At 38.4% G+C, this 12159-nt stretch overlaps 2 protein-coding genes across 2 annotated transcripts; one reads left to right on the top strand and one right to left on the bottom strand.

Moving 5' to 3' along the window:
- Nucleotides 1-1457: 1457 nt before the first annotated feature.
- LOC102779796 (alcohol dehydrogenase class-3-like) lies at nucleotides 1458-5729 on the bottom strand. Its single transcript, XM_006804549.2, has 10 exons — nucleotides 5648-5729; nucleotides 5487-5536; nucleotides 5176-5277; nucleotides 4887-5037; nucleotides 4708-4795; nucleotides 4399-4618; nucleotides 3404-3664; nucleotides 3069-3201; nucleotides 2334-2472; nucleotides 1458-1843 (listed from the first exon to the last, which is right to left on the bottom strand). Exons 2-10 carry the CDS (start codon nucleotides 5502-5504, stop codon nucleotides 1810-1812), a joined length of 1146 nt encoding a protein of 381 aa, XP_006804612.1. The 5' UTR covers nucleotides 5505-5536; nucleotides 5648-5729; the 3' UTR covers nucleotides 1458-1809.
- A 7-nt stretch (nucleotides 5730-5736) lies between these two features.
- Nucleotides 5737-11491, top strand: gar1 (GAR1 homolog, ribonucleoprotein). Its single transcript, XM_006804548.3, has 7 exons — nucleotides 5737-5836; nucleotides 6137-6334; nucleotides 9557-9711; nucleotides 9819-9878; nucleotides 9957-10083; nucleotides 10850-10951; nucleotides 11058-11491. The coding sequence occupies exons 2-7, from the start codon at nucleotides 6151-6153 to the stop codon at nucleotides 11066-11068; spliced, it is 639 nt and encodes a 212-aa protein (XP_006804611.2). The 5' UTR covers nucleotides 5737-5836; nucleotides 6137-6150; the 3' UTR covers nucleotides 11069-11491.
- The last annotated feature ends 668 nt before the right edge of the window (nucleotides 11492-12159 follow it).

Genomic DNA, 12159 nt, shown 5'->3' with positions numbered 1-12159 from the left:
ATGCCACTCCACAAGACAAATAATATTCAACCGAGTCCTTCTATTTCCATTACTAATTCTTTTATGTTCAGAGAAACTTTTTCCATATCACATGAAATAACAAACAAAGACCAATATAGCATATTCTTTTTTTGTTAAAAATAGACCTTTGTTAAAATAGACTGTTTTCTACCTACTATTCTCATATTCTTAGCATATATAATGTGCCATCATCCTGTCACACAGGAATATAGCTTAATAAATAAGAGGAAATCCCTTGATCCCACTCTAAATGTTGTGAAAAGGCAAGGCAGCATGTTTTGATTTTTTTCCAGACATACCTTTATTTGTGCCATGGCATTTACCTCAAGTATCGTGTCTAAAAGTCTCAGGAAAGTAATGATACCAAGAGAAAACGAAAAAAAAATCAACAGAGGGGGGAAAAAAACATGTAAATATCAGGGTTGGTATCTCTTATCACTATTCAACTCCATGCTTCTTCATGCTAAAAGATTGTATCCAAGAAATATCTGCAGAAAAGCTGTACAGATGAGTGAAAAATATGGACAGTTAAGGCTTTTCAAATGCATACAGTGCTGAGGTTGTAATTCAGATAACATGTCCTCCCTGTGTCTGGTGCACAATGCTGCGACAATTCCAGAGGTTGCACGGATCAAAAACAAAGAGGGGGAAAAAAGAGGTAGGAGACTTATGGTCGTCACTTTGGATAGTTTTCCCATGGATGAGGCAGATATTTGGACACATGTCCGCAAGAAAGCCTTATAAATCTGTGAGCATGTCCAACATTTATAGATGACAGTGCCCAGTCACATAACCACCTGTCAAAACTTGTCTTCCTATTTCTTTTGATCTTCCCCTCTTATCTCCTTCTACTGCAGCATTGCGTGCATTATTATGTGTCCTATTTCTCGACAACATTCTTTACTTTGAGGCTTTTTTAGTAACAGAAGGTGACCTAAATTGTATAATCTGTGATTGATAGCATACAGGCAGAGGAGAAGGAAAGGAAGGAAGAGCACCAATTTATTTTCCATTTTAAATAAAGATGGAAAAGTGAGGTAAGTGCCAAGGGTATTCATCTGATCTGAATGGAACTTCAATAAAACAAATTCCTTCGGCAGCTATTTCAGCTCTTCACTGGGAGGCATTCCCCAAACAACCTTTTGTCTTCTGTCCTGACAGCCCACAACTGTTATTCTAGCCCTTCTCTGTGACTCCCATTTAAATCAATATATAATATTACCAAGGACGAAATTTGGTAAGCCTGACCACATGAAGCAGATGCTTCTTCATGGTTTATGACAGATTCAGCTACTTGGTTCCTGTGTCTTTTAGAGCACGTTCTATACAAGGGTATTTAATTACAACTATTGCTGTACATTGATATCTGGATTAGAATGACCATCGTTGCAGCTTCCAAGCATGACAAAAAGAATTTGCCCTGATGTTCCTGCAGATGCTGTATATTTATAAATTACAACCAATTTACAAAAACAAGAAGTAAACATTTCTGTGTGATGGATCATGATAAACAAAAACAATAATCTCAGAAATCCACATGAATAAATGATTCTTTACACACTGAAAACCTGTTTTTATTGAGATGATGCCTTTAGTGGACCTAAACATCAAAGCTTTTACACGACTGCCATCTAGTGGCAGATGGTGGCATGTCATTTCCTACAAAGCCGAGCATGGAAAATATTGTAATTGTCAAACTAACACAAAAATGACAAAAACAATGCAAAATGTTATAAAAGTGACAGAATACTTCATTTTATGAGCAGACATTAAAGGTTTATCCTTTGTTTAAGAATCTTGAAGGCTGATGACAGTGCGGATGCTAAGAAAATAAAAAGAAGAAGAAGAATTAATATCGAAGTTTCAATTCCCAACAGAACCAAAACATCCAGCCTACAATAGAATTGCAATGTTTATACAATTAATCAATCCAGTGGACATTACTACAAACATTATCAATTTTTTTAAGCCACGAGTCACTGTTCTAGCTTAATTAATGTGAATATTTGGATGTTTTAAGGTCTCAAGGTAATCAAATACTTAATCAATAGAAATATTAAGGACACACTATACCAAATAGTATTTAAATTTTAATGTCCTGGGAAATAAGTTTCTGAAATTATTTCTAAAGATCAATCAAATTGAATCTAGTGATTTGTTTAATCAAACAGAACATGTTAGACAGACGTTAAAGATTTGAAAATACTTTTCTTACATACACAATTTTGTCCCTATATAGCAAATCAGCCCCAATATTTATGGCTAAGTAGACTTTTTCGTTGTTGTTTATGTACACATATGAAAGGTCTCACCTTTTACCACTTTTTAAAAGGCCAAAGGCCTTGTTGATTTGAACCAGCGGGAGCTTCTCCGTAATAAACTCATCCAGTTTCAACTTGCGATTCATGTAGTCATCCACCAGTTTAGGCACATCCTTCACACTCTTCCACCCTTTAGAAAAAGTTAACAAGCTCAACTTGTAAACATGTTTTCATGTAATATGAATTGCATTGTTGTAAGACCGTAGGATATACCTAACTGTCTGTCCTCACTGAACTTCTTCTTATATACGTTTTGAACTCAGGAACCAAAAACTGATGGGTATTTTGACAGAAATTTAGACGATTCATCGATTTATGAATTTATTAACTGAGCACAACTCAAGACTTTTTACAGATTCTATTTTTTGGGTTATTCTTTGGGTTATTAAATTGTACTTCAATAATATTTAGGTTCAGGAATGTTGATCATGTTGATTTTAATGCTTTACCTAAAAAAAATTACAAAATAAAATTCTAATGCCAAAGCATTTGTAATATAATTTTTAACACATTTTAAATATTAATAATCCAATAGTAAGGTTTTTTATCCCAATTTAACATTACATTTTGCACTGAAGGGCAACATTAGGGACAGTTTTTCAGGATGATACTCAATTTTATGTTCATCACTCAATTCCACAATTAAACCAGTTACCATAAACCTGTTGATGCGTTATGAAATGCTGTTAGATAATCTAATATGTATGGTAATTTTTTTTACTTCACCTCCAAAATAAGTGCCCTTTAAGGTACGTCCCATGAGAAGCTTTTCAACTGAAATGCTCATTACTTCTGTCTCTGTCCATCCAGCAATGACGCAAGTACCCCAGGCATCTCTTGTGGACTCAAATGCAGCATTCTAGGGTGACAGAAGCAGTTGCTTAGCTAATTATCATTTTGTATTTGTATCATTATATGACTGTTTCACTTGTGTCACTTTTTGCAAAAGAGATCAAATCTAGGTTAACAAGGAAGACATTGTACAGTGTATTCCAATTATAGTCACAAGACTTAATTTGCCTTGACACAATCGCATGCCAAATTTCAAATGAGGCACCCACCATGATAGCTGGACTTCCAACACACTCCAGCCCATAGTCCACACCTCCACCCGTCTTCTCCACCACAACCTCTTGGATAGGCTTGCTGTAATCTCTTGGGTTTATACAGTCTGTCGCTCCAAACTGTCGGGCTTTCTCAAACTTGTTAGGGTTGATGTCAACCCCGATGATCCTTCTCGCCATGGCAACCTTGCAACCCATGACGGCAGCCAGCCCGACGGCTCCGAGCCCAAAAACGGCACACGAGGAATCTTTTTCAACCTGAATGCACAAAAGTTGGAAGCCAGTCAGCTAACAATTCTTAAAGATCATTTCAGCATTTTCACAGATATTTTTTACAGTAAATATAACATTTAGAGTACATTCCTTTAAACGCATACATGACATATTATCAGGTCTGTGAATCTTGATTAAAATTATGTCTAAATAAATAACGCATGCAAGGATTTCCACTCATTTTTAGTTGGTTACTTTTTAGTAAATGAGTACAAAAGTGTCCTGATTTTGTCATTTTATTTATGTTAATGTGTGTGGACCTACTTTTGGCTGCTCCCTTATTCACAAAGGGTCACCTCAGTGACTTTGGCAATTTTTAAAGCAGATTTCTTTCCACATGCAACCAAAACAGGAACATGTATTTCACATGTTATACAAATGTGTAAACCATTGCACTATGGGACTACTTTGCATTATTTGAATTTGTGTAAAGTAACAAATTAAAGTAGTTGACATATACATCTTATCCTGAAAACTTAGAGGCACTCGTGTCATTTCTGCCATCTAGTGTTGATATTAAATGACTACAGTCTTGCAGCATATTGTAAGACAGAAAACTTCCAAATACAAAAATCACTAATTTGTCTTTTTTTTTTGGTTAAAATATGCTTGGCTGTTTATATATTGTCGTGTTTATCAATATATCTTTTCAAAATTGTTGCTTCATCACATCTGTTCTAAGAGTATTAGTTTGAACCTTCAGAGTTCAGTTTTCTAACCTTGCCTGCATTAATAGCAGCTCCATAACCAGTGGAAACACCACATCCAAGCAGACAGACTTTGTCTAGCGGTGCATCGCTTCTTATCTTTGCAACCGAGGTGTCGGGGACCACAGTGTATTGAGAGAAAGAACTGACTCCAAGGAACTGGTAAACCTGCTGTCCCTTGCAAGATATCCTGCTAGTCCCATCAGCCAAAACTCCAGCTTGCATATTTGTCCTAAAAACCACAAAGAACAGTATTTACGTGAACACATTTTAAGTAATAGAGTAAACGTGGTTGTCTCAAAAATGGGGGAATAAAATCACCAGTTTTTCTTGCAATGATTTGTTTTTGGACTTAGACAGCGTTCACATTCCCCACAGTATGGCAGAAAAAGAGGAATAACTTTGTCCCCTGCAAAAACAACAAAACAATTGTGTAAGTCTGAGAAGAAAAAAAAGAGAAATAAGACAAATGTCATCTGACTGGCTGTGGCACACTTTACCCGGGGAGAATCTGGTGACTTCCGGGCCAGTGCTCTCCACTATGCCAGCTGCCTCGTGACCAAGTACTAAAGGGAATGGTCTGAATTTCATCCCTTTTCCAGTCTCAAACAGGTATTCCCAGTCTGTGTGGCACACACCTGTGGCAACAACCTGTACAAACCAAATGATGTGACAGTTTCAGGAAGTGGAAGTGTCTGTGGTTAACAGTCACACTAACAGGAAATAAGATTAATCATATGCAAATCATATCTATTGTCATATTGCTGGCAAATTTGAGCTGTGCCCAACCTTAATTCGGACTTCATGAGCTTTAGGTGGTGCCACCTCCACTTCTTCAATACAAAGAGGCTTCCCGGGCTCCCACGCAACAGCTGCCTTGCATGTGATCACCTAAAGGGGAAAAAAACCCAAAACAAAACAAACAGGTTTCAAGGATGAGTGACTGTGTTTGGGCGTTGTTACAGATGGAAACAAAAAATGAACACTCTCCATGACAGAAAACATTCGAATGAAAAGCAGAACCCCCAAAAGCAACAGTAGCTGTTTATAAGACAAACAGTAAAAAAGAAAAAAAAGCTTAAAAACAACTTTTTTCTTACCTTTCCAACTGTTGCCATTGTTGACAGATGCTGTCTTCATATAAAACAGCCTGTATTTAAACAAAATAATTTAAATAAAGGAATAATTAAATCTGCACGTATCACCAAAACAGCTGCGAGTTACATTATATCAACATTTGAGTGGGTAAGGTTGAACTGACCGAGTCAAACAGCAGACAGGTCGCACCCTCTTCTAATTCTAGTTTTTCTACAATGGTTTAGCTCTGTTAGCGCATTTACGACACTTTCCGAGACCGCCCGGTGCCTTTACGGCACGTTACGGTCACACGTGTTGTAGTCGCATGGAATTTCGGCACAGCGGTCTGGAGTGTAGCCGCTTGGTCAAATTTGTGAGTAATTTTCTTTGTTTGTGCAAAAACTGTGTTGCGCACTTTTTCGATGTGTATGTTTTTTAAACGACTACGTATCGTGTTGGTTTATGTTAGAAAACACCGATGAATTTTCGTACTTTGAATGACTGAGTTATGCTAACGTGAGCTAACGACTTCAGCTAGCATAAGAAAGAGCTTCCAAGTCGGCATAGTTTGCCTGAATCATGGGCAGGCTAATTCATTCATAAGTGTTTAGCTTCAAGCATGAACTCACGTGAGCTGTGTCGTCTTTGTGTTTTCATAATTTCTTATTTACAGAGCATTTGAGGAAAATGTCGTTCAGAGGAGGAGGACGAGGTGGTGGAAGAGGTGGAGGTTTCAACCGAGGTGGTGGAGGATTTGGACGAGGTGGAGGAGGATACGGTGGAGGCAGAGGTGGTGGAGGATTTGGACGGGGTGGTGGAAGAGGGGGTTTCAACAGACAGCAAGACTATGGACCTCCTGAATATGTTGTTGGTAAGCCCAGTTCTAACAAAACGCTAAACCGAGTGCTTCTTTATACACGTGTGAAGCTAAACTTTACCACAGCTTCGTGTGAGTTCTCAGCCATTGAGATGCAAGTAAACAGTCTTGATGTTGCCAAAACACTGACTCTGTAATATTACCCTCACACAGTTATGGAGAAATGGTGTGGAAGAGTAGGCTGTGAGAATTTTGTCATCATCAAAGATGGCGACTATCCAAGGATGTGGAAAACAAGACATGTCCTGTTGCCTGTCTTCTGTCTCTTCTTTTCTATGTTTGGTGAAAAGTCACCAGGAACTAGTCTGTGCAGTCACAAAAACAAACAACAAGAACAGGCAGGCATGCAGATGTCCACACACACCATCTTGCTTGAATCTATGTAAAGCCCATTTAACTTATGTAAGATGATATTATCAAGCCAGCATTTACTGTGTTAATTACTTTGGCCACGTTCACACTGCAGGTCTTAATGCTCAATTCCGATTTTTTGATCAAATCCGATTTTTTTTGTCTGCTCGTTCACACTACAAATAAAATGCGACAGCAAAAGCGCTCTAGTGTGAACGCTCAAAGCGGCCCGCATGCGCAAAAGAAGACTTTAAACACAACGCGCTCTGTTTAGACCCAGAGCAAACAGTATTGTTTGACAGATGGCCGTTAATATAAAGACTTCGGACTTTACGTTTCGCCAATTTTTGCTTTAAGTTATTTTGTTATTTACATAATAATGTAAATAACCTAATAATGATCCTTATTGCTGTTTTAGAGGAGCGGTGCTTCAAAGGATAGCTGCAGATTTCTGTCAGAATCTGCAGATTATACAGTACAAAGAAAATGTTCCCGTTTCTCCAATGTTGTCTTCACAACAGTTTCACTGACATCTACACCGGATGGCCAGGAAGCGTTCGTGATGTCTTCTCGGGCGCTTCTCCGGCGCTGATAATTGGCTTCTGTCTTGTGTCGGTGACGTAAAAGATGGATTTAATGCGACATGACCGTTCAAACAGCAGTCGCTTTCTAAAACATCGGATATGTATCGGATTCAGTACCACATACGAAAGTGACCCAGATCGGATTTGAAAATATCGGATTTGCGCCGTTCACACTGTCATAGCATGATCGGATATGGGTCGCATAGGGTCAAAAAAAAACGGATTTGATGCCCTTTCGCCTGCAGTGTGAACGTAGCCTTTGTGGTAGAGTCCTGGCAGTTTACATGCGGTGCCAGTCACCATAGAAACAAACAAAATACCAGAAAGGTTTTTTCCCCCTTCTGGGGTACCACTCTTTGCTTTGTCATTTTTATATTTGTTCCTCTAGTTTTTCAACATCTTTGTACATTACCCTAGTGTCCACTCCAAAAGTTTTGGCAATCTCCGTCTAGGAATTTGCTGCTAATTGTGAGTCTGTATTATGGTTTCTATTCCTTTAACAGATCCTTAAATTGTTATTCTGTCATTGAGAAATTCTAGCACTGCATCAAAAAAGTAGCCAGAAATGCATAGGAGAAATCAACGGTATTCAAGTGGCCATTCACGGTTGTAGTGGGCAGCGTTGATGTGACATGTAATTAAGTTTCTGGGGAGGTGCATGTCAGTTTATGAGGGTAGGTTGCATTATAGTGTTTCTCAGTGTCTGCGGCTATGTACATTTCCCACTGAAGCATACATTTTCAGTCAGTGTTAGCAGGCAACTCTAAAACAACGGTGGACCTTTGGGTGTGTGTGAATGGTGAACTTCAGTAAATATTCTATGTGACGAGAGTATGAAATTAATACACCGTGTGTCACCTACATGAGGCATTCAAGATCCAGTTCATGTTAATTAACTTTAACTACATGTTTCCAAGTTGTCCCAAAAACATCAGACAACTATTGTATTTGCAAAGATGTTATATAATATTAGTAATAGTAGTGGTGATAGTAGTAGTAACAATAGTAATAATAATATGAGCAATATGTAAGTGTTTAAATGCAAACTACATTACAGACAAAAGTAGGGCTGCACGATTTTGCATAAAATGAGAATCACGATTTTTTTGCTTAGAATTGAGATCACGATTCTCTCACGATTTTCTTTTCCAGTATAAATATTTATTGCACTTATTAACTGCACATCAACTTCGTAACAGTTGAGACTGAACATAAAAGCAATAAATAAACATAAAAACAACAAATGTCTCACGTTTTGTCGTTGCCGCAAAATGTTGTACTGCTTGAAATTCCGTCTCCACCGTTGCTCGACACTGCGTGTATAGAGCAGGTAGTGCAACAATAGAAAAATAGTTGCGGGACGGCACTGTGTAGCGTTTGTCTAGGGTGTTGATCGTTTTCCTAAATCTCTCGTTTTGCACAGTGTTGATGGAGCCATATCTTTGGTCAGGTGATAAGTAATAGCCTCCGTAATTTCTTTGTGCCTGCGGGAGTTCGACGGGTATAGGGAAGCGCTGTATAAGGTTCCCGTTATTGATGTTTGGGTGGTTGACCGGGACGGATTTTCTCCTGTCACTTTCTCGTCATCCCTGACGTGCTCTCCGTTGTTTTTTCCGTAGCTTCTGTATCACATGTTATAAGGCTCCGGCCATTTGTTGAGCAGGAAGAGTGAGCGCTTGTTTTCATGCAGATTACGTCCCGGATCAAAATGCGGTACAATCGTTGTCGTCTTTTTTTAATTTATTTTTTTAAATCGTTGTCATTTGGAAATGAGATCGCACATAAGTATGAATCAAGATCGCGATTTTCTAACGATTAATCGTGCAGCCCTAGACAAAAGGTCAATCTTTTATATATTTAATGATCATCCCACAAAATGTGAATATAACATGCTGTACCAGGAGTTGGGGTGCTATGGAATATATTTTGAAGTCCACATTGTAATATTGTTAAAGATGTATCTGTGTTTCTACTCATTGGGCTGTTCAAAAACAGATTATTTTCCAACTTATTTGAACTTTGTTTTTATATGTTTATATTCTAGTGCCTCAAAGTCTCTGTTTTAGCATATATTCTGGGTCACTTCCTTTAACCCCCATTTATTTCCTTGGCCTCCAAAGAATTTCAGACTTACAGAAACCTTGTGCTGGATGCCCATAAAGGGAACTGCAGAGCAGTCAAGCATATGCTGATGTATTATAACCAGACAGAAATTTAAATTGGTTGTCAGTCATGGTATTGCACGTCTTAAACCTTAACTGTGTTTCATTGTCTTTCACAGCAGTGGGAGAGTTCATGCATCCATGTGAAGATGACATTGTCTGCAAGTGCACAACAGAGGAAAACAAGGTTCCCTATTTCAATGCCCCAGTGTACTTGGAAAACAAGGAGCAGATTGGAAAAGTGGATGAGATATTTGGCCAGCTCAGAGACTTTGTATCCTTTCTATGGTCTTTGTTTTTCTCTAAACCTTTGATTGAACCGGTGTAACCGCTGTTTGACATTGTCAGTGTTCTTGTTGCTTCCTTAACCCACCTTTGCAGTATTTCTCAGTAAAACTTTCTGAAAATATGAAGGCATCTTCATTCAAGAAACTACAAAAGGTACCAAAAATGTCTCACTAAACTTTTCTAGTGACTAATTTAATACCTTAGATTTCTAACCAAAATGTTGTCTTTTAGTTTTATATAGATCCAATGAAGCTACTACCACTGCAGAGATTCCTCCCGAGGCCACCAGGAGAAAAGGGGCCTCCAAGAGGAGGCAGAGGTGGGGGTAGAGGTGGAGGAAGGGGTGGTGGTCGTGGAGGTAAGATGGCATTCTCATTTTAATTTAATCTTCTGGCTAATGTGGGATTATAATATTATTTTATGCCATGTTAGACCCCTAATTAAAGATTGTGAATTATTATGTAGTTTTAGTTTGCATTATTCTCCTGAATTAGAAGGTGATAACTATTACATTTGGTAAACTGATTTGCATTATATTAGACTGCTGATTTATTGTGAATGAATGATATTGTTTTATGATGCATTATACTGCTGAGTTAGGAGAAATACTGTTCACAGAAAGTCATCGCCTTATTTGTCTGGTTAGAAGAGAACAGAGCATACTGCCCCATCTCAGCAGGAGCAGATAAACAGGGAGCCAAGGTCGTAGCTTAGGCGCTGTGTGACAGAAAGAATGTGAATGTTTAGGCTTTTATGATTAGGTGGGGGCCACTAGAGGCTATAAGAGTTTGATCAATGCACCATTTTGAGATCTGATGCTGTCTGCTGTATGGTGTCCATCTCCCACATGTGTGTTCATTAAATCATCGTTTGACTCAACCCGGCCGGACCAGTGTTGTTATTTTGGTTTTCCTCGTGCATCCATCCCCAATATTTGAATCCGTGACACTAAGTGTTTAGAATATATAACAAAACTGACATTTGTTTTTGTTTTTCTTTGGGAATTATGCTCAGTTTTTGCTCAGTATTTACTTTTGTCGATTGAAAATGGAAAAAGCCTAATGCATATTTAGAGTGTGGCATGCAAGAGTAGTTTAATTAATTTTACTTTCTTTTTGTCTCAGGTGGTTTTCGAGGAGGCAGAGGTGGAGGTGGCCGTGGTGGAGGAGGAGGCCGTGGTGGAGGAGGCTTCAGAGGAAGAGGAGGTGGTGGACGTGGATTCAGAGGTTGGCAGGTTTTCTATCGTCTTACAATGTTTTGGTTATTTTCCCTGATGTGACACATGTTTTGTTTATTATGTCTGAACTTTGTTGATCTTTTGTTTTCTTATAGGTGGGAGATGATCTGACTGATGGTTCATTGTGACCATCACATCCTTGTGGTCACTCTCGCAGCTAAAAGGTTATGATCTGTGTCAGATCCTGGCCTGTTGGACTCGTATGAAGATTGTCTCTATTTGTAGAGTTGATTTTCCTGTTCTATTTTAATTTGTTTTTATTTTTTACCAGTTTTAGAAGATTGCTGGATCTTCAAGATTTGTATCTAAAATGTATTCTTGTAGCTGGAACCTTTTTGAGTCATTTGTGGGGATTATTGTATATTTGTGAGAAGATGACAGGCGTTTGAACATATTCACAAACCTCCGTGTCCAAATGTCTTCATGTGCAGGATGTCAGACTTGTTTTCAGCTGAAAATATTGGTAGTTTGTAATATAAAGAGTTACCATTGCAATCAAATGCCTCAATTAAAAAAAGGTGCTTTGTAATTGTGTGGCTGTTTCTTTATCATTCAGCAGTTTTATCCACATAGAAATTAAAAGAAAAGAAACAACAACAAAAAAAAGGCACAACTATGTTTTTACTTGCGTTGGACATCTCCTTGCTTATAAGTCACCTAAAAAATATACTCTTTTTAACTCAAGTTACAAACCAGTGGAGGTTATGTTTCAAAACCCCTTTAAAACAAGGCCGAGAGGATCCTTGTGCTCATACTGGGTTCCTTGTAATGGCAAGAAGACGTATCTCTTGTCCTGCATGAGCAGGACTGGATGACTTGGGGACAGTTTTGTCAGTGTTCTTTTTATAAGACTGAAGTGAGCAACTCATAAGAGGAAGTGATCGTTGTTCTTCTTTTGACTTGTTTTGAATGCACTGAGTGACAAAAACAAATGTGTCTTATTCATTGATGTGTTATGGGCTTCGTCTGTGGTTTCTGTTTGGCGTGCTTTTAAAAAGAAAATATACATAAAACGATGCAGGTGACGGTTTCAGGAGATCGAGGCTGGACCATCTGGCTTGTCCATACTTGCGCAGCACATTGAGGTAGTGCACTTTTATAAATATCTGTGTGTCCCACTGGATGAGAAGTTCTACTGGTCACTGAACACTGATGCTCTCTACACGAAGGCGCAGAGCCAGCTCTTCTTCCTGTGGA

The sequence above is a fragment of the Neolamprologus brichardi genome, chromosome 2, assembly GCF_056152115.1.
Source record: "Neolamprologus brichardi isolate AB-2024 chromosome 2, ASM5615211v1, whole genome shotgun sequence".
Taxonomy (NCBI): Eukaryota; Metazoa; Chordata; class Actinopteri; order Cichliformes; family Cichlidae; genus Neolamprologus; species Neolamprologus brichardi.
Note: the sequence above shows the minus strand (reverse complement) of the source record. Positions and strands in the feature narration are given on the sequence as shown.

Bases quoted from the DNA above. Each gene is read 5' to 3' on its own strand.
- LOC102779796 (XM_006804549.2), bottom strand. The intron at 3,665-4,398 runs GTTAGAAAACTG...TTGTGCATTCAG, and splicing joins CTGCTATTAATGCAGGCAAG to GTTGAAAAAGATTCCTCGTG. The intron at 3,202-3,403 runs GTGGGTGCCTCA...CTGTCACCCTAG, and splicing joins TTGGAAGTCCAGCTATCATG to AATGCTGCATTTGAGTCCAC.
- gar1 (XM_006804548.3), top strand. From the start codon at position 6,151: ATGTCGTTCAGAGGAGGAGGACGAGGTGGTGGAAGAGGTGGAGGTTTC. The intron at 6,335-9,556 runs GTAAGCCCAGTT...TGTCTTTCACAG, and splicing joins ACCTCCTGAATATGTTGTTG to CAGTGGGAGAGTTCATGCAT. The intron at 10,084-10,849 runs GTAAGATGGCAT...TTTTTGTCTCAG, and splicing joins AAGGGGTGGTGGTCGTGGAG to GTGGTTTTCGAGGAGGCAGA.